This window comes from Cheilinus undulatus, linkage group 8 (genome assembly GCF_018320785.1).
Source record: "Cheilinus undulatus linkage group 8, ASM1832078v1, whole genome shotgun sequence".
NCBI lineage: Eukaryota > Metazoa > Chordata > Actinopteri > Labriformes > Labridae > Cheilinus > Cheilinus undulatus.
In genome coordinates this window covers 3,145,024-3,170,336 of record NC_054872.1, presented here as the reverse complement: position 1 = coordinate 3,170,336, position 25,313 = coordinate 3,145,024, and the positions used below count along the sequence as shown (strand labels likewise).

General features: G+C 40.3%; 2 protein-coding genes across 7 annotated transcripts in view; both read left to right on the top strand.

Moving 5' to 3' along the window:
• The window catches only part of LOC121513254 (NLR family CARD domain-containing protein 3-like), a 945,231-nt gene that overhangs the window by 188,717 nt on the left and 731,201 nt on the right, over positions 1-25,313 (top strand). The window lies entirely within an intron of this gene.
• The window catches only part of LOC121513252 (vacuolar protein sorting-associated protein 13B-like), a 481,863-nt gene that overhangs the window by 53,482 nt on the left and 403,068 nt on the right, over positions 1-25,313 (top strand). For all 3 annotated transcript variants that reach the window (XM_041792863.1, XM_041792864.1, XM_041792862.1), the window contains exons 12-16: positions 2,345-2,432; positions 5,659-5,844; positions 9,014-9,183; positions 9,343-9,537; positions 12,716-12,840. In XM_041792863.1, the coding sequence (XP_041648797.1) occupies positions 2,345-2,432; positions 5,659-5,844; positions 9,014-9,183; positions 9,343-9,537; positions 12,716-12,840 (764 nt within the window). The remainder of the gene's footprint in view (positions 1-2,344; positions 2,433-5,658; positions 5,845-9,013; positions 9,184-9,342; positions 9,538-12,715; positions 12,841-25,313) is intronic.

Genomic DNA, 25,313 nt, shown 5'->3' with positions numbered 1-25,313 from the left:
CGGGACAAAGTTTCTTCACTGTGAACTTGTAAGGCAGTGTTACTCAACCCTGCTCAACCAAAGAGCCAAATTGTTGAAAAATACCTTTGCAAGAGCCACAATCTAAGCGGTGAAAAGCGGTAATTAAAAGGGCAGAAAGTGGGAAAAATGGGTGGGAAGTGAACAAAAAATAAGTTAAAGGTGGCAAAATTAATCAAAAAGCGGCAAACACTGGAAGAAAAGTGGCAAAAATGGGTGGGAAGTGACCAAAACAATAAGTTGGAAGTTGGCAGAAATCAGTAAAAAGGTGAGAAAATGGGCAAAAAGTGGCATTAAATTGCAAAAGACAGCTTAAATGGGCATGGAGTAGCAAAAATAGGCAAAATGGGGCAAACACTAGAAGAAAAGTGGCATAAAAGTACAGAAAATGGGAAAAATGGATGGGAAGTGACCAAAAAAATAAGTTAAAGGTGACAAAAATTGACCAAAAGTGGCAAAAATCAGAAAAAAAGGTGGGGAAATGGGAAAAATCAGAAACAAAGGTGGGGAAATTGGCAAAAATCAGAAAAGAGAGAAAAATGGGGAAAAAAAATCAGACATAAAGGTTGAGAAAAATGGGTAAAAATCAGAAAAAAGGTGGGAAAAATGAGCAAAAGTCTGACAAACAGGTGGGAAAAATGGGCAAACTGGCATTTGATTGCAAAAGACAGCTTAAATGGGCAAGAAGTAGCAAAAATGGGCATAAAGGGGCAAACGCTAGAAGAAAAGTGGCATAATAGGGCAGAAAGTGAAAAAAAATGGTGGAAAGTGACCAAAAATGTAAGTTAAAGGTGGCAAAAATTGTACAAAAGTGGCAAAAATCAGAAAAAAAGGCGGGAGAATTGGGCAAAAAGTGACAATTAATTATGAAAGGCAGTTTAAAATGGCGAAAAGTGGAGAAAAAGGCAAAAAAAAATTGAAAAAAATTACAGGATAAAAGTGTCAAAAAGAAGTGATAAAAATGGGCTTAAAGCAGAAAAAAATGGAAGAAAAGTAGCAAAAAATTGCAAATAAGGGCAATGGAAATATTAAGTTTGACAGTTAAATCTACTGTGAGAAACAACCTGATTAATGTGACTTTTAATGGATAATTTCTGAAGTCAAATTTACCTTTTTATGGTTTTCTGGGGGAATAAAAAATGAAGGCATAAAAGAGCATCATGAGTATCACTGCTGTAAGGGTTTTCTTTTAAAATGGACTGGCTTGAAGACTGAAAAAGATCGAAGTTCCTTTATTCTCTGAGGCCTGCCAACATTAGACATAAGAGTGGGTTTAGTTATTATGGACGAAATAAAGTCACAGTACTGGTTTAAATTAAGAGGATAGTCTGGTATGATATTTAGATTTTATGCTTTTGTCTGGTAAAACTGATTTTCCTGTGGTCAGGGTAGGAAATTTGTACTTGCCACAGACTAAATGTGGTTATTTTTTTCAATCAGTCAAACAATCAATCAGTCAATCAATCAATGTTTGTGAAGCGCCAATTCATAACCTAAGTCATCTCAAGACACTTTACAGACAGAGCAAAATAGTAGTGTAGAAATTGTTAGTCATGACTCTTTGCTCCCTTCATGAGCCGTCACAGCTCCAGAGCAGAATCACTCACAAATGTTCATGACCCTCATTGAAGAGACTGTTTTGACATCCATCAATCCGTCTGAGCCTTGAGTCTGACTCAAAGCTTTAAGTGTTCATTCATTAGCTGTTATGAAAAAAAAGCTAATGGCATTGATCCAGAAGCATGCCTTAGCCTCTCCTGCAATAAATGTTACTTAGTAACCTGTCTCTGTTTAAGCATTGTTGACATCTCTCTTCAGAGTGTTAGTGGGAAGGACTGGCATGAGAGTGATGGGGCTCTAATTTGTTTCTTACTTTCCTGTTCATATTTCTTTAAAGGTGGTTTTATCTTCAGTGCTGTTATACCGTCATGGATGAAAGTATTGGCACTCCTGGGACTTTTCCAGAAAATACACCATTTCTCCCAGAAATTGTTGCAATTACAAATGTTTTTGGTATACACATGTTTATTTCCTTTACGTGCATTGGAACAACACAAAAAGCAGAAGAAAAAAGCCAAAACTGACATAATTTTACACAAAACTCAAAAAATGGGCCGGACAAAATTGTTGGCACCCTTTTAAAACTTCTTAAATAGGTTATCATTCAACAACCATCCTTTTCAGCCTCAGCACTGTAAGCCGTTCTATCTCTGATTTGACCCTTTAGCTGCATCCACCATGACCTCCGTCACTGCCACTCTCTAATGCTATCTGCTTGTTTGCACTCTTCCAGTGCTATTTACCTAACACTGCTTTTGTTTGACAGGAGACCTACACGGAGATAGCCGGCATGCAGCGCTTTGGTGCTTTCTACATGGATTATCTCTACACAATGGAGAACAGAAGTGGGAAAGGTATTGTCTTATTCTCACAAAACTTGTTTGCTCACCTCACCAACTCTATTTTCTCTCTGCGGTTTTCCTCCTTTCCTTGCCTTGATCTTTTTTCTTCCTCTTTATCTCGCCCTCTCCCTGTCTTTCCATTTTTACTCCTCATCAAGCATCACTTCAGAGACTTATAAGAGCCTGTCTTGTTTGAGTCACAGGCACCTGGTCCTTGACCCCTCCTGTCCTCCTTCTCACCCCAAACTTACCTGGAGGGCAACTGTCAGAAGTGTTTAGTCTGTGCTGACACATATTTGAGTTTCTTTCTCCCTGCTGCTTGTTGAAACATTGTTTGCCCCAGTCTCCTTTCTTTAAGCTCTTGAGAAAGTGAATAGGCTCCTCTCGCCTAATTAGGTGTCACTCTTCCTGCCAGACACTTCTAAATGGGCATGATTTCTTATTTCTCACCTTCAGCGCTGAGAGTGTTGATTTAGGTCTGAAAGGCCTCTCTTTAAATACAGAAATGTCCTCTCCATTCTGAATGTAGATAGAGATAGAGCTAGTTATTTTATGTGTAATGGAGAAAATGTCAAAGAAAGCTTGATGACTCCTGTTTGATTCAAAGTTCTACATTTAGGCTGTGAAGTGATCATGCATCATGAAGTAGAACCAACAGGTTACAGTTCTGACAAACTATCTGATAAAATAACGGAGTTATTGATTGATAAAATCTATTCAGAAACTTCTTAACATGTAATGGAACCTATTAAGCTATTAAGTTCATTAGCAGTGAAATGCTTATTCACACTCAGTGTCTCTCTTTCTCTCCACCTTCCTCAGGCTGCTCCTCTCTCTGAATAAGCTATTGTTTCCTTCTGCTGTCAGTTACAGATAAAAATCTAAATTAAAAAAATACAATGATACAGTCATCCTGAGCAGTCAGAGTCATTTCTGACAGCAGGATAAGTGTCATTCTCTCCTCCTGCAGGACAACTGGAGTTACTTTTGCCAATTGGAATGCTTCTCTTCTGTCAATGCGTCTCTTCTTCTCTGACATGGACCAGATCCAGTGTCAGCCAAACAAATTAGTTTCCACTGCTGAGGGACTTGACATTAACTCCGAGTCAGCCTATAGAGACACACACCAGGATGTGGTTTGGTAAATTAAAGGGATATTTCAGAATTTTTGAAATTCGATGGTATTAGGTGCTTGGCTATAGTTGATGGGAACGTTTAATCCACGTAGTTTAACCAGTTTTATGTAAAAATAGTATGTAAAATATGTTGGCTCGCCTGTACGTTGTGTAAAAAACTTACAAAGCACTTAATTTCTCCCACAAAACCCCTCTGCGTCAGGCACTAGTTTACGGTGCAGCTTTCAGCATTTTGTGTCCTTCTGCAGCGCGCTGATATCCTCTGATCAGCTGTGTGGGTCTGCAGGTTTGTACAGGAGTGATAACACCACACCAAGCTAAAACAAAGATAATATGAGAGACTCGAGTGATGATGATGCAGGGTTTACTGCAGTGTTGATTTCGTTGACTAAAACTGACTAAAAATCTTTGTCGACAGCCTTTTTTTCCATGACTGAAACTAGACTAAGACTAACAAAAATAGATCTGTGATGACTAAAACTGACAAAAACGTTTAATTTTCATCAAGATGACTAAAACTAGACTAAAATGTAATGTAGTTTTTGTCTGACATTCAAAATCCATGATATTTCTCCACTGTGGGTAAATCTGTCAAAAAACAATTCATCTGTATCTATTCTGCCTCTCAGCTGTAGAAAGCAGGGACCCCAGGTTTAGCAGGGTGCAGAGAACACACTACCATGATTTGGTACCAGAGTTAGGCAAGAGAATAAATGCTCAGAATAAAAGTAAAGTGTGAAATGTGAGGACTTTTTATGAACTAAAACTAGACTAAAAGGTTTTTGAGTTTTCGTCAACTAAAACTAAAAGGCTAGAAATAACTAAAATGTGACTAAAAACTAAAATGCATGACATTTAAAAACTAAATTTAAGACTCAAATTAAAAATAGCTGCAAAACTAGCACTGGTTTACTGTGGATATGAGAGGATCTTTGTATGAACCAGAGTAAACCAAAGAACTTATATGGATGGAGAGTCAGCAGGCTGAAAGAGCAGAGAAATTTCTTTTAAAAGTTTTGAGCTGGGGAAATCAGAATGGGATCACATTTTTCACACCTGCACCAACAGGTAAGTCGGGATCTCCCGCTCAAAACTTTCAAATGAAGTTTCTCTGCTCTCTCTTTCAGCCCGCTGACTTTCCATCTGGAGAAGTTCTTCTTCGGTGTACCCCAGATTATACAAATATCCTCTCATATCCACAGTAAACGGCACATCATCATCACTCGAGACACTCATATTATCTTTGTTTTAGCTTGGTGTGGTGTTATTATCCATGTAGAAGCCCGCAGGCCCGCACAGCTGATCAGAGAATCAGTGCACGGAGGCAGAAAGAGACAAAAGGCCGAAAGCTGCATCGTAAACTAGTGCCTGACACAGAAGGGTTTTTGGGAGACACTAGTTGCTTTGTACATTTTCGAAACAGCGTACAGGCAAGCCAACTTACTTTCTTGACCTATTTTTAATGTGAAACTTCTTAAACTATGCAGATAAAATGTTCCCGTCTACAGCCACTATGTGGCGGATCTCCCTGAGCTCGTAATAACCACAGGATCAACTTTCACAGAAATCACTGGAGGCTAATGCCACTACTATTGCCAAGCACCTCATAACACCCAACTTCAGAAATCCTGAACTATCCCTTTAAAGAAATAACAAAAATGTAAAACCCACTCTTTTTTGGTCACACCCTCATTTCACTGATGTCTCAATATTTGAAGCAAAGGTGGGATGTAATGAGCTGACTGCAGTTCAGCAGCCCCTTCTTCTCTGTAGACCTCAGGAGAGAAATGGACTTTAGGAATATTCATTATGCATTCAAATGCTATTGTTTCTGCTGATTTGTCGGATCAGATTGAGGATTTTCAGCTCTCATTCAATTCAGAAATCAGGATTTTGGGAAAACACATTGCTGCTTTCAGTATTTTCTGTCTAAAGCACACATCTGCACGTTTAACACCTCTAACCTACTACTAACCCGACTACCCTGCTAATTTGACTGTCAGTCATATTTAACTTTGACTGACAGAAGAGTTCAGTAGCTTGAAAACACATTTATGTGTCTTTCTCCTCCATATGTATTTTATATGTCTGTCTGTTCGAAGGTTCCCAGGACTCCTCCATAGTGAGCATAGAGGAGGTAGCACCCACTGTTCAGGAGACGTCCATCAAGAGGCTGGTGGTGGGGCCACTGGACACGAGACTGCACAGCAGCGCCGTTCACCGGATCCTCAAGATGGTCACCTGTGCCATGGACCACGAGTATGAACCCTACTACAAACCAGGGCAAGGTCAGGCTTTCAATTTAGCTGCTGTTCCATCTATTTTACTGTAATCTTCAGAGTTTATTCAGCAAAGTCACTCCTTTGTTTCTGGTGGTTATTTGCTTTATTCTGTCGCTCAACATTGTGGTGCTCGTCCACTGTATTTGTGGTTGGGTGGTAAAACTGTCCAGGTGTTTGAAAAATAGCTGGACTATCCCATTAATTAAATCATGTAGAAATGTCTGTGTGACGTATGCATGTTTATGATAAAGGCCGTAAGAGTGTGAATTTGCTTCCAGAGATGTATGACTGCTTGTGTTTGAAGATGCTGCAAAATCTCAGACAGAACTCCGGTTAGTGATGGCGGGCAAATTTGTCAAACATTATACCTGGGAGTCACATGATAGTGAGGAGCTGTAATCTCTCCTGAAGTCAAACTGTAACATCACTGCCCAGTGTAATGTGATCTTCTGTAATGTAAAGTTAAAAAATGCAGTAATTGTTTTTCTGGGGGTCAACAGGACAAAGCTGGCTGTCCTTGCACACACATCAGGCTGCCTCATATGTCTTCATCAAAGTAACAGAAGATGTTTTATCATCTCTACAGACCGAGCAGTGTTGCACGTTTCTGCTATGCAGCCTAGAAATAATAACACAAGTGTATTAATGCAGGGCTTCTCAACCTTTTCAGCCCGCGACCCCCAAATGAAGGTGCCAGAGACTTGGGACCCCCACTGTACCTGATGGTGGCTGAAGACAGCCATGTACATTCAAGAACAGTCATGTGCAGACAAGGCCACCCATGGGGGGGGGGTGGGGGGGTGGGGGGGGGGTGTCAGTCTGGGGCCCAGCCAAACTGGGGGCCAGCAAAATCATGGTCCATTGTAAAGTTAAGCTGTGGTATTTTAGATTTGACCTGAATAATAACCACTCTTATCAAAGAAACACATTTTAATTAATCTGTGTAGTAAGTAACCCTCTTAAAAATGTAAATCCTTTTGTTAAAAACAGAATTAAAATACTTTAAAGTAGCTAAAATGGGTTAATAATGGCAAAAAATGGTGGGAAAAATTAGATTAAAGTTGCAAAAAAATAACCCAAAAGTGGCAGAAATGGGTTAAAGTGGCAAAAATGGGCATATTGAGAGGTACAAGGGGATTCAAAAGTGGCTGAAATGGCATTAGGGTGGCAAAAATAGTTAGAAATTTGCTGAAATTGAATAAAAATTGATATAAAGTGGCAAAAATGGTTATATCAAATTGTGAAATGTGGCTTAAAAAGTGGTTAAAAGGGTTAATAGTGGCAATTATGTGTCAACAGAGTCAACAATAGGAAGAGAGTTGCAACATTTGTTTTAGAAGTAGCAAAACAGACAGATAAAATGTGGTGGAAAGGGTTTAAAATTGACAAAAATAGATTATAAGTTGCAAAAATGTGTTAAAATTGGTGGGATAAAATGATAAAAATGGGTTAGAATTAGGCAAAAGTGCTGTAAAGTGGCAACAGTGTAAATCTGAAAAATGTTCTTAGTATTTTAAGGCATCTGGAGACCCCCCTCTCAGTGTCGCGCGACCCCCAAGGAGGTCCTGACCCCAATGTTGAGAACCTCTGTATTAATGGACACAGCCTGGGGAGTTCCTGCAGAAAGAAATGGAAAGAGAGGGAATCTAAGACATCTCTCCAACAGTAACTTATTTTACCGGTGAAGTTTTTGAACATCCATTAATTCAGTTCCAGGGCCGCCGTAACAGATGCCAAGTGTCTGTATTATGTTTTAGAGTTGGTGAAAAAAGCTTTTTTAAATGAAAACGTAGGACTGCACTGCACATCAACAAGTGCTTGCTCTGTATAATGTGATTTTTAATCATGTGACGGTAATTCTGTATATTTAGGGGAGGTTTAACAGTATCAAAACTGGATACCCTCTAATCCTCACTTATTCCTTTCAAGGATTAAAAGCGGTATCAGATCGGACTCTTCAGTGCCTTCATCAAATTGTTATGTCCTTGCTAAACTCATCTTTCAGCACACAGCTGTACATGAAAGCAGTGACCTTTTGGACCACACGAGGGAGGAGAAGCAAAACACCTTTGTTAGTGATCCTCGCAACGGTTTTTGATGAGCTCATCCCGGGATGTTATGAAACAATGTGGAATGTGTGTCTGTGGGGAATATCTATAGCAATAACTCTCATTTTTACAAAATAATAACATCCTTTGGTTTAGGTTGTTTCAGCATCTGCAATAGATAACAGATGACGGGGTAATTACTGTTGAACAAAGCCGTGTAGGCCAGTGTGTTCCTCTGGTTTCTGTATGCATGTGACCATGTCTTTTATGACTCTAGACCCCAAAATCAGTATTCAGAAATGGAGAAGAGACAAATTAAACTTTTTTACAAGGTGTCTATAACAGATGGAGTGGTGGAAATATGTTGTATGTCTTATATTTTTCCAGTTTCTTTATTTTTCTAACCCTCACCTGTTCTGTCCTGTTAGCCATAATTTGATGAAAAGGTGATATGGGTGAGGATGAAGTCGACAGACTCTAATAATCAAAGCCAAACATTTTATACCGGTGGATAAGTCACATGTCACATTTTGTGCTGATGGAACCTGATGTGGGCACGGGTGGTAGGGACAAAGAACAATGAAGTTTTGGGATGTAGCCCAAGAGGATCTTTGGTGGACTCAAACAGCACCATGTCACAGACCACTCACCAGATCTGACTCTGTACTTCCTGCTTTCATGGAGGTTTGTGGCTTTAAGTGAAGCACTGGTTAATGAAATAGCTTCTTTGGCTATTAGCAGATAGCCTCTATAAGGACTTTAACTCGGAGATGCCATTTTGCTGCGTTATTTCATTTTTATGTGTAAGAGGATGGTTGTTGTTTAAAAATACCTTTGAAATTATGTTTTAATGCTGCAGCCTTGGAGAAGAGTCATCCAGTCCGATAAATCAGTGTCTTTTACAGCCAGCTATCTTTATAGAACTAAACTTTATAACCACAGCTGTCCAACTGTTTACTGCTGCTATTTGGCATTACTAGGATAAGGTGCCTTGTGATTTTGGCCTGATATCAGGTGTGCATGGGTGAAAAAGCTTTGAAAACTCTGTGATCACTGCCTCTTGACAGTGTGCTGTTGTATTTGTTCTGAAAGTCAGGATTTTCTCTGCCATCTCGTTGTTCTTGTAGAAATGGTTGATGAAAGCCATGGTCCGACTACTCCAGAAGATATATCCACCCTAGAAGAATTCATCCCAACCAGACTCACATGCCTCAGTCTGCTTAGAGTCTCGATAACTATCTCCATGGCTGAGTTCAACCTCCTCCACACACTGATGCCTATCCTCACAGGGCAGAAGGTAGGACACATGAACTCTCATTATTTTCATACTTCCTGTGTTGTCTTCTTCTGGAATCTCTTTATAGAGGTTCCTTAGAGTTTGTCTGGAGATCTTCAGAGTGAGGAAGACTAGTTTGAACCTTAATTTCTTACTTGTGATTTCTCTTCTGTCTTCCAGGCAGCGCTGGGATCGTTCAACATACCGGTGTTTCAGCCGGTGCGCCCTTTACCGTCGGTACAGTTCCAAGTGGAGAGGGTGAATGTTGAGCACTCTGTGCCCATGTATGCTCCTGAGCTGGTGAGCACCGTCATCAGTCTCAGCCAGCCTTCTGACAACTTACTGCATCACTGCTACTCACACCTCTGCCTCCAGGTGAGAACAGGATATCAGCCCAAATCCAAGCTCATGTTTAAAATCTGATCTCAGGATTTCTTTGCATTTAACAATGATTTATTATCGATTGCATTATGATGGCTAGGTCTGCTAAACTTTTAAAAAAGCTAAAATAAAAAAGGGGTGAGGAATGCTGTTCTTGTACCCTCCAGTTGGTTTTTTAAATATAATCCAACAGAATAATGCCAGTAGATTGGATCAAATCTTGGGGTTTTAAAAAGAATAGCCAGTAAACCTCCCCTTTCAAATTTCCAATCTGTCATTTATAAATTCAACTTATCTACCAATAGAAAAGAAACAAACAAATAAACGAAGAGTAGTCTGGAGTGGCCCAGTCTAGCCTGTTTGGCCTGGGCAGGATGTTTGTTGTAAATCAAAGGGTCAATCAGAGTTTAATAGTCAGCTGGTTGGATCTCTGGCCAATCAGGGGTCAGCATCCACGTCTGCAATGGTAGTCATTCTGCCTCTGGATTTCAGCAAATAGGAACATGACGGGGTGGGGGTCATTTTATCCGCAGTCCAGCCACTTCAGGAAGTAGTTTAAACAGTTGTAAACTTCAGTTTATCTAAATCTGAGATTTGTTGACGCCTGCTGTCAGAAATGAGTTGTGTGTCTTAAAGATAGCTGCTAGCCATGGAGTCACTTTCCCGAGGTTATAGGCAACATCTCAAAGTAAGTCCATGCCCTTATCACGTGGGCCACATATAGGTGTGTGGTTCATTAGAAAAACTACTGAAAGGAGAACACAGTTTAATATTTAGTCTTCTTAGTTAAAGTAGTAGTAAATCCGCCTGTGGGTTTTTGGCGTTTTCCTATTTAAAGAATGTTTTTAATTTGTCCACAGGCGTATCTGGAATTAATTCAGTTACATTTCAAACACTACTCTGGTGTGTAATGTGAATATAGAATAAATTGGCATGTCAGATAATTGATCATCTGCAGCAGCAGATTGGTTCACTTGCAGAATGAGCCTTGCAACAGGGACAACTGGTCCCAGTTATAATCCCCAGTATTTAACTGGACAACATTGTCTTCACAGTTACTTGTATATGAAAACTAAAGTTGCCTTACCTTGTGCTTGATGATGTAGAAAACAGTTTGGATAATTAGAATACAGTTATGACGTGTTCTCTCTCTTTAGCACACTGACTGTCAGTCAGCTTAGAAATCTCTTCAGTGGAAAAAATCATCTGAATGAAGTGTTTATTATAATTATCCTCTTTGCTCTTATGTTTTGTTGTTGTTTTGTAAATGTACGCTCATTTATTAAAAAAATAATTAATCTTATAAAGGTATGGTGTATACATCTCTGCTAGCATCTATTTAAGTCAGACACATTGTTCTCTTCACCCAGTTATGTGTTTTCAACAGGGCTGGGAAAATTAATCAAGTTAATCAGGATCAATCAAGGTCCACAATAAGTGCACTACTTTTTTTTTAGTAAAGATGCTTTATTCTCTCTTTCCTTACACTTTGGTTAAACCACAGCAGCATCCACAGTGATGTAAAATAAGTCTGCCACAGCTCCTTAATGTCTCGTTTTGCATTAAAAACTCCCAGACAGCCCTGCAGAGAGGTCAGAAGTCATCTGAACCTCGTGCTAACAAACATTTACGTTTTTTCAGACCCCCTTATTTCCTTTAAGATCCATAACAAGCACCCTTTTCTGTGATGTTCAATTCTTGGATCTATCTGTAAACGCAGGTCTGTGTCAACACAGGAAGTTTAACACCCTTAAGGCCCTTCCACACCAGTTTTCATCTGGCCAGTCAAAATACTCGCTGGTCCTGAGTTTTTAGGCAGACAGAGGGGCAAAAACATCCTCTTCACCAACACCACATGAAGTTTGTCCTCTGTTCATAACTGTCTGTATCAGCGCTTGTTTTTGCTTCATGTAGCCTGGTAGAGAGGGAGACAGGCCGCAGGCAGCCTGACATGTCCATGTGAATGTAAAAGCGCTACTCACAGAGTTGGAGCTGTTTCTAAACTAATGGGAATTTAGTCCAAAGAAATATTCAGCAGTCTCCTCTGAGCTCAGCCACATGACTTATAAATGCTCAATCAGCTCACTGACATTACTGCTCTGAACAGTCTGTGACACAAACGGGTGAGCCAATCATGGAGGGAGTTAACTCCTCTCACCGTGAGCCTCAGCGGTGCCCTTATTATTATTATTGTTGATCATATTTAACATGAAATAAATGTAAAGTCAGTCTCCTCTCAGTAAACATAGCTGGTACAGTGAATGAAACAGTGAAACTAAACGCCACTGACCTCCTTACAGTACCATGGCGCACAGATCAGAGGAAAGAAAGAGAAAAACCTCCTTTGATCTTCCGCTCCAATATTTTAACTGTTTATCAGAGGACAGGAGAAAACACACCGCAGACTTTCACAGTGTGAATGTTGAAATTTATTCACAAAAATGTGTCGCTCCTGATTTGCATTTATTTGTATTTGCGGGCTGTTTAGTCGCGTCACCTTTAATGTGTAAAGGCCTTTAGTTAAAGGCTGTAGAAAAACACAAAGTGACACAAAAACAGTTATAAATGCAAAATATTGGAATTTCAAAATGTGATAAAAAGGGTGCAATTAATTGCGATTAACTCCAGATTTCTGAGATTAATCAGGATTAAAATTAGTAATCTTTTGGCAGCCCTAGTTTCACATAAATCCCCCGAGTGGTGGCTTTCTTGCTTCTGCCAAGTAGTGAAGGACTCAAAAAAAAAGAAGAGAAAGCAAAACAGCAGATTATAAAACTCTACAATAAATATAAATTCCCTAAAGATTAACCATGAGGATATTTATATTCAAACAGTGGCTTTCACTGACTTTTCGACAGCTAACTGTACAGCAGTCAGTTATGACTGTAGTTGAATTTGTCCGTTTCCTTTCCTTGTGTGTGCCAAGGACAAGAAGGGTGCAGATTTCCCTAAGATAGGACTGTTGATGACAATTAAGGTCAAATCAGTTTAGCGGTGATAGAAAAATGAAATCAAAGTTGTGTGTCTCTTCATTGTCTTCTCAGAAGGTGTGTGAAATCAAAAATACTGTTATCTTTCCAGTGGAGCTTTTATCCAAACTGCCATCTTCTGTGTTCTCTGCCTCTTTTACCTCCTGTTGTCCTTACCCTGCATTTTTCTGTCTTTGTTACAGGTGTTTGGGTTTCAGGCAGGCTTAACCTTCCAGGACGGTACAGGAGGTTTCCTCCCGCTCATCTCAATCATCCCGTCCTTCAGCACTGCGCTCACAGGGAAACTCATTCAGATGCCTGCTTACTGGTGAGTTGGCAGCACTTGTATTATAGATGGACATTTCTTTAAGTGAGTTAAAGTCTGGCATGGAAACAAGAGAGCAATCTCAGAGTGTCTCATCAAGTTTGGCTTTAAATTGTGGTGTTTTCAATAGTAAAGTGATCTCCAACCACGTTATCTAGGCGTGCTAGTACAACTTTAAGAAACTTGATTTAGTACAATTTTGGCCGGAGGTTTATATGGGTTTTAAAAGTCACGTTTTAGTTGGACAAACACAATAATTCATGTCTGACTGCATGTGAACGTACCAGTTAGAGACACATGTGAAGTGGCAGCATAATCAAACTAGAACTCATCCATCCATCCATTTTCTATACCACTTATCCAGTGGGGGTTGTGGGGGGCTGGAGCCTATCCCAGCTCTCAGGGCGTGAGGCGGGGTACACCCTGGACTGGTCACCAGTCAATCACAGGGCTGACATATAGAGACAGACAACCAGGCACACTCACAATTACACCGACAGCCAATTTAGAGTCACCAATTAACCTAACGAGCATGTTTTTGGTGGTGGGAGGAAGCCAGAGTACCCAGAGAGAACCCACACATGCACAGGGAGAACATGCAAACTCCTCATAGAAAGGCCCTGACCAGGAAGTGAACCAGGAACCTTATTGCTGTGAGGCAACAGCACTAGCCCCTGTGCGGCCATGCAGCCCAAAACTAGAACTTCTGTTCTTATTCCAGAAAAGATTAAACTGGAAACAAACAAGGCAAACGATGACTGTGGCTGTTTCAGACAGGGTCTGACTGGCCCATTTCTCTGCAGGGCTTCTATTAAGGCCGGCTCAGGTTGCATGAATTCAGACAAATTTCGGCCCAACTGCAGCGTCACAGCTCATCGTCATAACTTGGGCCTGGTTTTGAGTGTTGACAAACAGTCTTGTAGTGTGGCATAATTAACAATGCCTCACAAGCCTGATTCAACAAGACTAGCCTGTCAGAAATGTTCTTACATCGCCAGCTAGTCTGACACCCTGACCTGACATCAGCGGGTGAATCCTGACGCCTACAAACAAGAGAACATTTGGTCCTTATTTTTGGATCATCATTCACAAGAAGAGTCCCTACTTTTTCTCCCTCCTGGGGAACTGATGAGTACATTTTATTTTATTTACGTTATCACATTCATGCCTTCTGTTCTATTTGAAGGAGAGTCAGTCCATGTCTTGATACATATTTAATTATCAATAATCCAGTCCATAATTGTTTTTTGTTTGTTGTTTTCTTCCTGTATGAGCAAAAGACCACTACAGTCAGACAGAGCGCTTCAGTTGTAGAGTGATTGACACTCTTTGACCTGCCCCCCTGACAACCTGTGGAGTCGTACTCAGCCGCAGAGACAGTGGTGACGTCAGCTGCCATGAGTGCTAAGATTTTAGTCGCGTAGTCTGACATGGCGCCATCATGAACGGCCAAAAACACGGTGTAGTCTGAGCCGGCCTTTAGTGGACATACAAACGTCCAATCTTTCAGTCAAGAAACACAAAATTGTGTTTGAAAAAAATGTTGTTCACTGTGTCAGCTTTTATTCAACATCTGGACAGCAAAGCCACACACACATGCACACACACGCAAACGCACACACACCGTGCCCTCTCTCTCACACCTTGCAGTCAAAGTGCCTGTTAAAGTAAGAAACCTGTGCAAGAGCACTAGCTTGGGAATCGATTTCCTCCCATTAATTTAGATTTAAACATGTCAAACAGCTGCAGACGATTTGCCTTTCTCTGAGTTCTTCTCCAGGCTGGGTCTACCGTACAGTGGTGAGCTTGCCACAGAGGGAACCACAGTGTCTCACTTAGCCATGAATGAGTGTGTCTGTAGAAAAAAAAAACCTGTTTCCCTTTGCTCTCTGCTCCCAATAAGAGACAGCTAGCTGCTTGTTTGATCTCCAGCCCCCCACTCTTCTGCCCTGCCTGCCTCAAATAGTGGATTCAGATGTCAAACGGATGTTATTTTTCTTTCTGACAATCACTCGATGTTTCTCATCTCCTGAGCCTTTTAGTTCAATGCTCTCCCATGGCTTTTCTTAAAGCCTTGACCAGCCCCTTGAAATAACATGGTCAACCTTACGACACGTAAAGGAGGTTTGTGTTATACTTTGTGTGAAAGTCCTGGATGAACTACCATATGTGCATGCCCAGAAGTCCCTATTTTAAAGTTTTTCAAGAGAAGTTAGACAACATGATAGCACTGTGATCATGTGCACAGATCACACTTAAGATAATTCCAGTTCCCTTCACAGGATTTCCTCATATTTTACTTCCTTCATGCTTAATTGAAAGTATTTCTTCCACTTTGACAGGCATAAAACTGTTTCAACCACTTTCCTTTTTCCTGACACACACCTGTGTGGAAGGGCTTAAAAGATACAGAACAGCTTGAACAACATTTAAACTTTTTAAAGCACATGAAAATAATTGTACAGATAAATCCACAGTGAAGGTGCAGAAAAGAGAGAGAGCAGCCGCTTTCACACAAGTGAAAATCTCCAGAAAATGTCAGGAAAGCTTGTTCATGACAAAAGGGGGTCGGTGAGTTGGTCATGAAGATGTGCCAGGGAAAAGAGTCAGTCATAGTCACCTATGCCAAGAAGTAAACTCCATAGAGAACTGCGAACCATGGCGACTGTAGACATGTCAGTACACGACTTTTGTTGAAAAGAAAACAACTCACTGCTATTTGAAGGCCATGCGATTTTCCTTTGCTTCATGGGGTCAAAAATATGTTTGTCTTGTGTAATTTGTTAAGCTCTGGGATTGAAATCATATTCTAAGACCTTGAAGAGCAAACTTAAGGTCCTCTGAGAAGCATCGGGCTGAAAACGAGCCAGTGCACATTCGATTAGTTATTCCCTGTGAAAAATGAAATGAAGAAGCGGGGGGGTTTGGGCTTGTCAGAAGTGCCACCTGCATTGATATACCCAAAGCTTAACCTCACCCGCTGGCTTTGACACATGCACACACATTCAGGCACACACTTGCTCTCACACTATATAATTTTCCTTATACTGGGCCACCTGACAGCAGCAACAGATGGAGGCCGGCCAAGGCCGGGGCCCACCAACCAACCAACCAACAAACCAGAAGCAGCCTAGTGTGGCTTGTCACATTGCAGGTCGTAATTCAATCCCATGGCAGCTTTTATGTGGTGATTTTAGCAGCCTCTTTTCCTTGCTCAGCCTCTTTTAAGGGGATAATTTCTTAAACCATCTGGCATTACAGGTGCATTTTATATAGCCTGAAGAATCTGACTTGCCTTGAGAATGTGTCTGAATAGAAATAATTTGGGTTTTCCCTCGATATCTCATTATTGATCTAGCTGCACTCCTTCCAGCTCAGTTCTAGCCCTACCTGTAGTTTTATTTAATGTGGAACTGAGAAGTCCATTAGTATGTCTGGAATGGTAGTCTAGACTCTAGATTAGCTCATGTTGTGATTTATGAAGGCTGTTTGAGGCATCTGAGGCATGAGGCTTCTGGTGTGATTGTAATGCCTCATTACTCCAGTTCATAGTTACTCATGGCAAGCTGCTCCTGGTCTGTGTTCCCAAGCACAGCCCAGAGCAGGAGGACAGATGCTTTCTGTGTCCTTTACCAGTGAGAAACAGAGACCTAGCAGATGTATGTGAGGAGCTTTCACTTTAGGGGAATCAGCAGTGGCTGTTTAATTTTTGGAAGTCATTTGGAAATGCTGCATCATTTAGAGCAGTGGCTCTCAACTGATCCAGCCCAAGGACCCACTACCAAATGTAATGCAAAGTAGGGACCCAAATTTCTGATTTTTATGAGATTAATTCAACAAAAAATGCAGAAATTTTAGCCTCGGAAGGAACACAACAAAAGGCTGAACAAAGAGACCGGCTAAGACTTTGGGAGAACATGCATGCAAACATTTCATTTCACTGTTTTACCATTGTAACACATTTTGGTTGTTTTCTTGAAAGGTGACAAGACTTTTACAAATTATCATATGAAACTAACTTTCTTGAAAATATTTACATCCAAAATAACAGGATAGATAAGTGAATATCTCAAGAAAACAATCAGAATTTACTAGTTTTCCTGCAGAATGAAGTATATGGATAGATATCTGCCTAGGGTTTCAGTATCAGAAATATTTTGCCTTTTTTTTTTGTTTTCCTAAAACCAGATCAGGACCCACTTTTGGGTCCTGACCCACCAATTGAGAACCAATGATTTAGAGAACAGATGTTTTGGATGTACTGAATGGGAGCAGCTGATTGGTTGAAAAGATGATTTCTTAGCTCTGACCCTGCACCTAGGGCTGCAACAAATGATGATTTCAATCATCGATGAATTGGATGATTATTTTCTCAATTCATTGATTGCTTTTTTACCCGGAGAACGGGAGGTAAATCCCTTAATTAAAAATTTAACATGGATATTCCGAAGCTGTCAAAATAATGTTAGACTTTAAATGTCTACATTCTTAAAACTAAAAGAAATACTATATTTCTTAGTTCTGTTATATAAAATAACATGCCAAAGAATAAAAACAAAAAAATAATAAATGATTTTAAAAAATGACAATTATATGTTTTATGTTTTTACCTTGCCTCCCTCCTTACACGTTTCCACGTTTTACCTTTTTTTTTTTTTTTTTTTTTTAAAGATTTATTTTTGGGCTTTTTTGTGCCTTTATTAGATAAGGGAGGACAGTGGATAGAGTCAGAAACAGGGTCAAGAGTGGGGGCGAGACATGCGGTAAAGGGCCTCAGGCCGGATTCGAACCTGGGCTGCCCACGTACATGGGGAGCGCCTTTAACCACTAGGCCACCTGCTCCCCATGTTTTACCATTTTGAACAGGAATGAGGGATTTCAAACTGAATTCACCTAAATTTGAGCCGGCTCACTGGGCTTCTCTGAGAAGTCAGAAATGAATGAAGCATAACATTCAACCCCTAAAACTCATTTTTCTGTTCAGAAATGACAGTAAATAACTATAATTTGACATATTAAGAAATAATAATGTGCTTTACTATTTTTTCAGTTTTTTTGTAAATTGGTAAATGTGAAAATTCATGGATAACAATAATAATTCTATTTTAGCATTAAAAATATCATTTGGGTTAAAGAGCTTCTACATATTGGTGTATTAACCATTGCAGAAACATAAAAAATGATTTTGTTAATTTAGGGCAGCTGTGGCATAGACCTTACTTTGGAAAGGGGTTAGGGTAGTCTAATAAATTTTTTCAAGAACTGTACCTACTCAATTTTTCGTCTAATCATCAGATTATAATCAGAGAAGCACTAAACTAAGTGAAAGTAAAGTTTATCAGCCATCTGCGCGCCACGCCCAGTGACGCCATAATCGTGCGACACAACGAATTGATGCATAAATTCGTTGCTAACACTTTTAATTCTCGATTTTTTAGCAATTTTAGCAACTTTTTTTGCTGTTGCAGCCCTACCTGCACCCATCAGCCATTCCATTCTGACCTTTGACAACTGAAATAAAAACTTCCTTTTTCTCTTTATAATGGCACCTTTAAACAAGTGGACATGTTAGTCAGCAAATGAACGTTTTGTCCTTGAAGCGTTAGAAGAAAGGAAATGGATAATGATCAGGATGTCAGGGTCTTATTGCTATGGCTAAAGCACTGGATAGGAGTGTGTTACAGGTCGGCAGCAGTCGCTGCCTACCCAGTCTCTGGACTGTTTGGCGTTATCGTCAGTCACCCTCTGATTAATGATGTCTCTTACGCCTCTTAGAGTGGATGTTCATTTCTCTGTAATCTGGGTGAAGCTACCAGTTAGTGTCAGACAACTTCTAGGCAAGACCTCTCTTTCTGTGTGGCGTTCAAAAACCTTCAATTTAAACACGGCCATGTTTTGGTTCATAACATCCCTCTGTAGCGCCCGTTCATCTGTTGAATCTCAGTTTAGTTCAGGGATAAAAGCAGAATAAAAATGACCCAGGGTGAACAAAGAGCTCTCATACGTTTAAGCTTAGGAATCAAGGCTGGCTATAACAAGTGGGCTTTATGCATTTACAGGTGTGTGTTAAAATCTTAGAATGATGTAATATTGTTCCACTTCTGACCCTGAAGCGATGCAATAGACTGAAAGCTGCAGGGTAAAACATATTTAGTGTAGCACAGTCTATAAAGTATTTTGGCCAGCCATGTGGTAGGGTTTTTTTCTTCTAGACATCTGGTGTAAGACAGTTTGTCTTGTGTTAAGGGAATGGCGTTGGTGAATGCGGGGCTTGTGCTCCGGATGATTGACGCCTCAGTTCTGACCAAGGCCTTTTTTCAGCATCCCAGTGCCTCTGAAAGCTACATGCACCACAGTTAAAGCTGGCTGTGTTTGCCCTTTCCATTTGGTAGCTTAAATCAACATGGGATTTAACTTGGTCCTAAATTGTATATTAAAGGCATTAGGGCTCTCAAGAGGAAATATTTTAGCAATCCAAGAATATGTATTGAATTTTAAATAAACAATGACAAGTATCTGAGTGTGAAAGCCAGAACCCTGATAGCAAATTCAGGAGCAGCTGTGGATTTTTTCCAGTTGACTGAAAGACCTTATTAATGCCTGATATAGTGATCTGTGAAACTTAAGCTTCAGGGAGGGAAACAGTGGGAAATCAGGAAGGGTAGATGGATTATCAACTCTGAGTGGATTATCATCTACTGTGGTGTGCATTCCAGGGTCCTCTTGACTGTGTTTGCTCCGTTCATTTCCAGAGTAGAACTCATGAAATATTTCCTGGTACAGAAGAATCTAGACGTAGTTCTAAGCTTCAGCAATCATTGGACCAGGATGCACATTTCAAGCTTAATTCATCCAGGCAGTTTGGAGGGGAATGCATGATTTTATTTTCTCTAGTGTTTGAGCTTATGCCTTTTGGGGCTACAGAAGATCATAAAAATGAAACTTTAAATATCAGACATGATTTGCTGTCTCTAAGTCTCTATCTCTGTAAGGAAGTGCGTGTCCTCCACGTGTTCATAGTGCTGATATTTTCTCCTCCAACAAACAATGGACCACGTCGCTACCATTTTCTCGCCCTGCAGTCTGCAGCTGTCTGCACAACTTGATTAAAACATTTCTTATGGTAATCCCTGTGTAATGATGAAGCCCTCTCTTGAGAAGGATCCTAGTGTGTGTGGATGCACACATACAGATGTGTGTGTGTGAGAAAAAGACTTGGTGCCTGTGTGTGTTAGAAGACAGGGGTCCTCCAGATGGGAGGAAGGGAAAGGCCATGTGCAAAATCTAGTGTTTTCTGTGACTTTGAGCCTTTCCCAACCATGAATGAGAATCACACACATGGAACACCTTTTTACCCAGGGGCACCACAACACTTCAGGCTACCAGTATACAGTCCCCTCCAAGAGTATTGGAACGGTGGGTCCAATACCTTTATTTCACTGTAGACTGAAAACATTTGGGTTTGACATAAAAAGATGAATATGATACAAGAGATCAACATCTCAGCTTTTATTTCCTGAAGTCTGGAGGAAGATTTGAGAGGACCAGAATCCTCCAGGTCTTGTAGTCCAGTGTTTCCAGTCTCCACAGTCAGTGGTTGTTTGGGGTGCCGTGCCATCTGCTGCTGTTGGTCCACTGTGCAGTCCAGCGTCAACGCTGTCAGCCTTCTATTAGGAGATTTTAGAGCCCTTCAAGCTTCATTAGCTGAGAAATTTATGGAGATTCTGATTTCTGTTCCCAACAGGACTTGGCACCTCCCTACAGGGAAGCCAAAACTAGCAGAAACTGGTTTACTGACCACAGTATTACTGTGTTTGATTGGCCAGCCAACTGGTCTGACCTGAGCCCCATAGAGCAGTGTTTCCCAACCATTTTTCCCTGGAGCCCCCCCTAGATGCACAGTGGAGCCCCCAGGACCAAAGAAATGAGGAAAAGTGACACACTGCCACCAAAAATCACCACAGATTTGAATTGTTTCACTGATAAAACCCTAAAAAGGCCTATGCATGCTTTTCTTATCAAAACACCTTTGTATAAACACTTAATAATTGCTTTATCATGGTTTTAGTCAATATTTGCAAATCTAATTTTGGCAGCCTCAGAGCAAAAGGTAACTTAAATGGGCGAAAAGTGGTGAAAAAGCAGCAAAAATGGCTTGAAGTAGCAATAAAAAATAAGTTAAAGGCGGCAAAAATGGTCCAAAAGTGGCAAAAACATGGCAAAAAGGAGAGAAAAGTGACTATAATGGGTAAAAAGCAGTCAAGAATGGCAAAATAGGACACACCAAATAGGAAACAAGTGGTATTTAATAGCAAAAGAAAGCTAAAATAGGTAAAAAGTGGTGAAAATGGGCAAAAATGTGATCAAAGTGGCTAAAAAAGTTGTAAAAAAGAGGAAACAAGCGGCATCTAACAATAAAAGGTAGCTTAAATGGGCGAAAGTGATGAAAAATGGTGAGAAGGGGCAGAAATGAGCCAAAAGTGTCAAAAACTTGGCAAGAAATGAGAGAAAAGTGACTAAAATGTGCAAAAACAAGTCAAGAGTGGCAAAATAGGGCTAAACAATAGGTGCAAGTGGTATTTCAAGGCAGAAGTTAGCTTAAATGGGCAAAAAAAATTGTGAAAAAGTGGCAAAAATGTGGCAAAAATTGTGATAAAAGTTGCAAAATGGGCAAAAAGCAGTCAAGAGGGTCAAAACAGGACCAAAAAAATAGGAAACCAGTTGGATTTAAAGGCAAAAGGTAGCCTAAATGGGAGAAAAATGGGGAAAAGGGGCAAAAATGGGATAAAAGTGGCTTAAAGAAGTTGCAACAATGGGCAAAAAAGAAGAAACAAGTGGTATTTAACGGCAAAAGGTAGCTTAAATGGTCAAAAAGTGGTGAAAAAGTGGCAAAAATGGGAAAAGACGTAGGAAAAAAAGTGGCATTTAATGGCAAATGTAACTTAATCAGGTGAAATATGACAACAACAACAAAAAACAAGGGCAAAAATTGGATAAATGGTACAATTAAGTTTGACAATGAAAGCCTTCTGTATAAGTCTGGGAAACAAACTATTAATGTGATTAATTTCTGAGGTCAAAGTTTTCCTTTTCTAAGGTTTTCTGGGGGAATAATATTTCAAATTAAGACTTAAAAGAGCCACAGATCATCAAAAAAGAGCCACACGTTGAGTATCACTGCTCTAAAGGCTGCTATCAAAGCAACCTGGGCTTAGTAACACCCCAGCAGTGCCATGGGCTGACTGCCTCCATGCCGGGTGTCATAGATGCAGTCATTTGTGCAAAAGGAGCTCCAACCAATTACTGAGTGCATATTTAAGCACAATTTATCTATTAAAAGTGTTGAATTAGTTTACTTTGTTATGATGCATCAAGAATATATGGATGTTCCACTTCTTGAATTAAATCACAGCGAAAAACAAACCTAATAATATTCAGAGTTTCTGGGCTGTACAGTCGGTAAAATGACACGTTTTCATTTAGCAGGTGTTGCTGTTGGTCATGAAGTGCATGCATAATTTTGAATGATTATTTAGAGGCTGTAAACTGGAGTGAGTCTTTTCAGATAAAAAAGTGGACTTAACAGCAGCTCATAAATCACTGGGGGTTTATTTATGAGGGGTCGGTGACCCCAGCTTGAAGGAATGGGGAAATCTGCAACACTTCATGTGAGTTGGCACCACAAAGATGACAAACAGTAGAGTTAGAGCTCTTCCCGCCATTTTCTGTCTAATTCCCTGCGAAAAAGTTCCAAAATGGATAACAATAGCTTTGTTAACTCTGTTAACTCTTTGAGTTTAGGAATGTTTGTGTTGGTCAATGAAGATGGGACAGTGAATGATTTGTAGAAACCTGAGATAACTTATCACCTGTTCTAAGACAGTGGCTATCTTTTGTATCTGCCAGTGAAATATGTCAGCCAGTAATGGATTGCTCTGTCTTTGCAGTGGACTCAGATAAGTTTGAGTTAAGGGAAAGTAGCACAGCTTAAAGGTAGTCAGGAGTGATTGGCTACCTTATTCATGTTATCTTCTGAGTACTTCCCCTAACAGTGCCCTGGAGGATCATGTTGCAGTTCATGTTGAATTTTCCACATAGTTCCCATTACAGAGAGAAATCACACAGATCAGGTTTGTATTTAAGTCTGAGGTTTTCCCTCATCCTTATACGTTAAGGGACTGAGACACGTAGCATCCTCCTCTCCTCTCCTGTGGATCTTCTGCCACCCACAGCTGCAGAAATCTCTGTATTTTGGAAAGAGTGAGAGGTCTGATTTTTGGTACTGTACAGGATATGAGTAATAAGTTCCAAGCTTGTATTCTGGGACTCAGCACAACCCATTAACACCAGCTGCTCTATGTTTCTTGAGTCATTGCAAGATGATGACCTTAAAAACTCATTTGCTGAGCACATTTAGCCAATAGTTATTGTGGTTTTATTTACACTTACTTTGTCTTCAATCATAGCATCTGAATTAATGCTAAGGTACCCAAACTGAGGGTAAATTACAGGTTATCTACACGTCTGCAGATACAGTACCGTGAAAAAGTATTTGCCCCCTTTCTGATTCCTGATTTTTTGCATATTTATCACACTTAAATGTTTCAAAGACAACCCAAGTAAATGCAAAATGCAGTGTCTGAATGATTTTTTAAATTTTTAAGGGGGAAGAAATCCAAACCTATCTGGCGCTGTGTGAAAAAGTTATTGCCCCCCTTGTTAAATCATGAGTTAACTGTGATTAACCACAGTTCTTGGAAAGCTGAGTTCAGTTTCACTGGCCACACCCAGGCCTGATTACCACCAGATTAGTTGAATGAAGAAATCCCTTAAATAGAAGCTGTCAGACAAAGTGAAGTAGGCTACAAGATCTCAGAAATAAACGCATCATGTCACCAAAAAAATTCAAGAACAAACGAGAAACAAAGTGATTGAAATCTATCAGTCTGGAAAAGGTTACAAAGACATTTCCAAGGCTTTGGGACTCCAGAGAACCACAGTCAGAGCCATTATCCACAAATGGAGAAAACTGGGAATAGTGTCGAACCTTCCCAGGAGTGGTCGGCCAACCAAAATGACTCCAAGAGTTCAACGACGACTCATCCAGGAGGTCACAAAAGAACCCAGAACCACATCCAAAGACCTGCAGGCCTCACTGGCCTCAGTTAAGGTCAGAGTTCATGACTCAACCATCAGAAAGACACTGGGCAACAATGGCATCATGGGAGAGTTCCAAGGCCAGAACCACTGCTGACAAACAAGAACACAAAGGCTCGTCTCACATTTGACTAAAAACATCCTGATGATCCCCAAGACTTTAGGAGAAATATTCTGTGGACTGACCAGACAAAAGTAGAACTTTCTGGAAGGTGTGTGTCCCGTTACATCTGGAGTAAAAAATTACACAGCATTTGATAAAAAGAACATCGTGCCAACAGTCAAACATGGTGGTGGCAGTGTGATGGTCTGGGGCTGCTTTGCTGCTTCAGGACCTGGACCACTTCCTGTGATTGATGGAACCATGAATTCTGCTGTCTACCAGAAGATCCTGAAAGCCAACATCCGGCCATCAGTTCATGACCTCAAGCTCAAGCACTCTTGGGTTATGCAGCAGGACAACGACCTGAAACAAACCAGCAAGTCCACCTCTGAATGGATCAAAATAAACAAAATCAAAGTTTTGGAGTGGACAAGTCAACGTCTGGACTTAAATCCAACTGAGATGCTGTGGTGTGATCTTAAACTGGCAGTTCATGCTGGAAAACCCTCCAATATGGCTGAGTTAGAATAATTCTGAGAAGAAGAGTGGGACAACATTCCTCCACAGCGATGAGAAAGACTCATCACCAGTTATCACAAATGCCTGATTTCAGTTATTGCTGCCAAGGGAGGAACAACCAGTTATTAGGTTCAGGGGGCGATTACTTTTTCACACAGGGCCAGATAGGTTTGGATTTTTCCCCCCTTAGAAAATTAGAAAATCAATCAGAAACTGCATTTTGTCTTTACTCAGGTTGTCTTTGTGACATATAAAGATTAGTTTGATGATCCGAAACATTTAAGTGTGATAAATATGCAAAAACATCAGGAATCCGAAAGGAGGCAAATACTTTTTCACGGCACTGTACATGCTGAAGCCTTCTTTGTCAGTAACATAAGACAGCAACATGCAATGTAAGGTATTATTTCACCTGGAGCATAACACATGGTTTTACCTGCATGTTTGGGGTCCCTGGTCTTTTCCAGCCTGCATGTGTTGTTTACTTTCATCGTGCCATCCACAAATGACAGTTCAAGTTCAGGGTTTTTCCTGCATATAAAATCACAAAAGTCGCCTCTAAAGCTTTCTTAAAATGGACTGAGGCAAAATGGAAAACTGTTCTGTGGTCATATAAATGACAATTAAAAACTCTTTTTAGACACAACAGACGCCGTGTCCTGCAGACCAAAGAGGAGAGGGAGCATCCAGTTTGTTA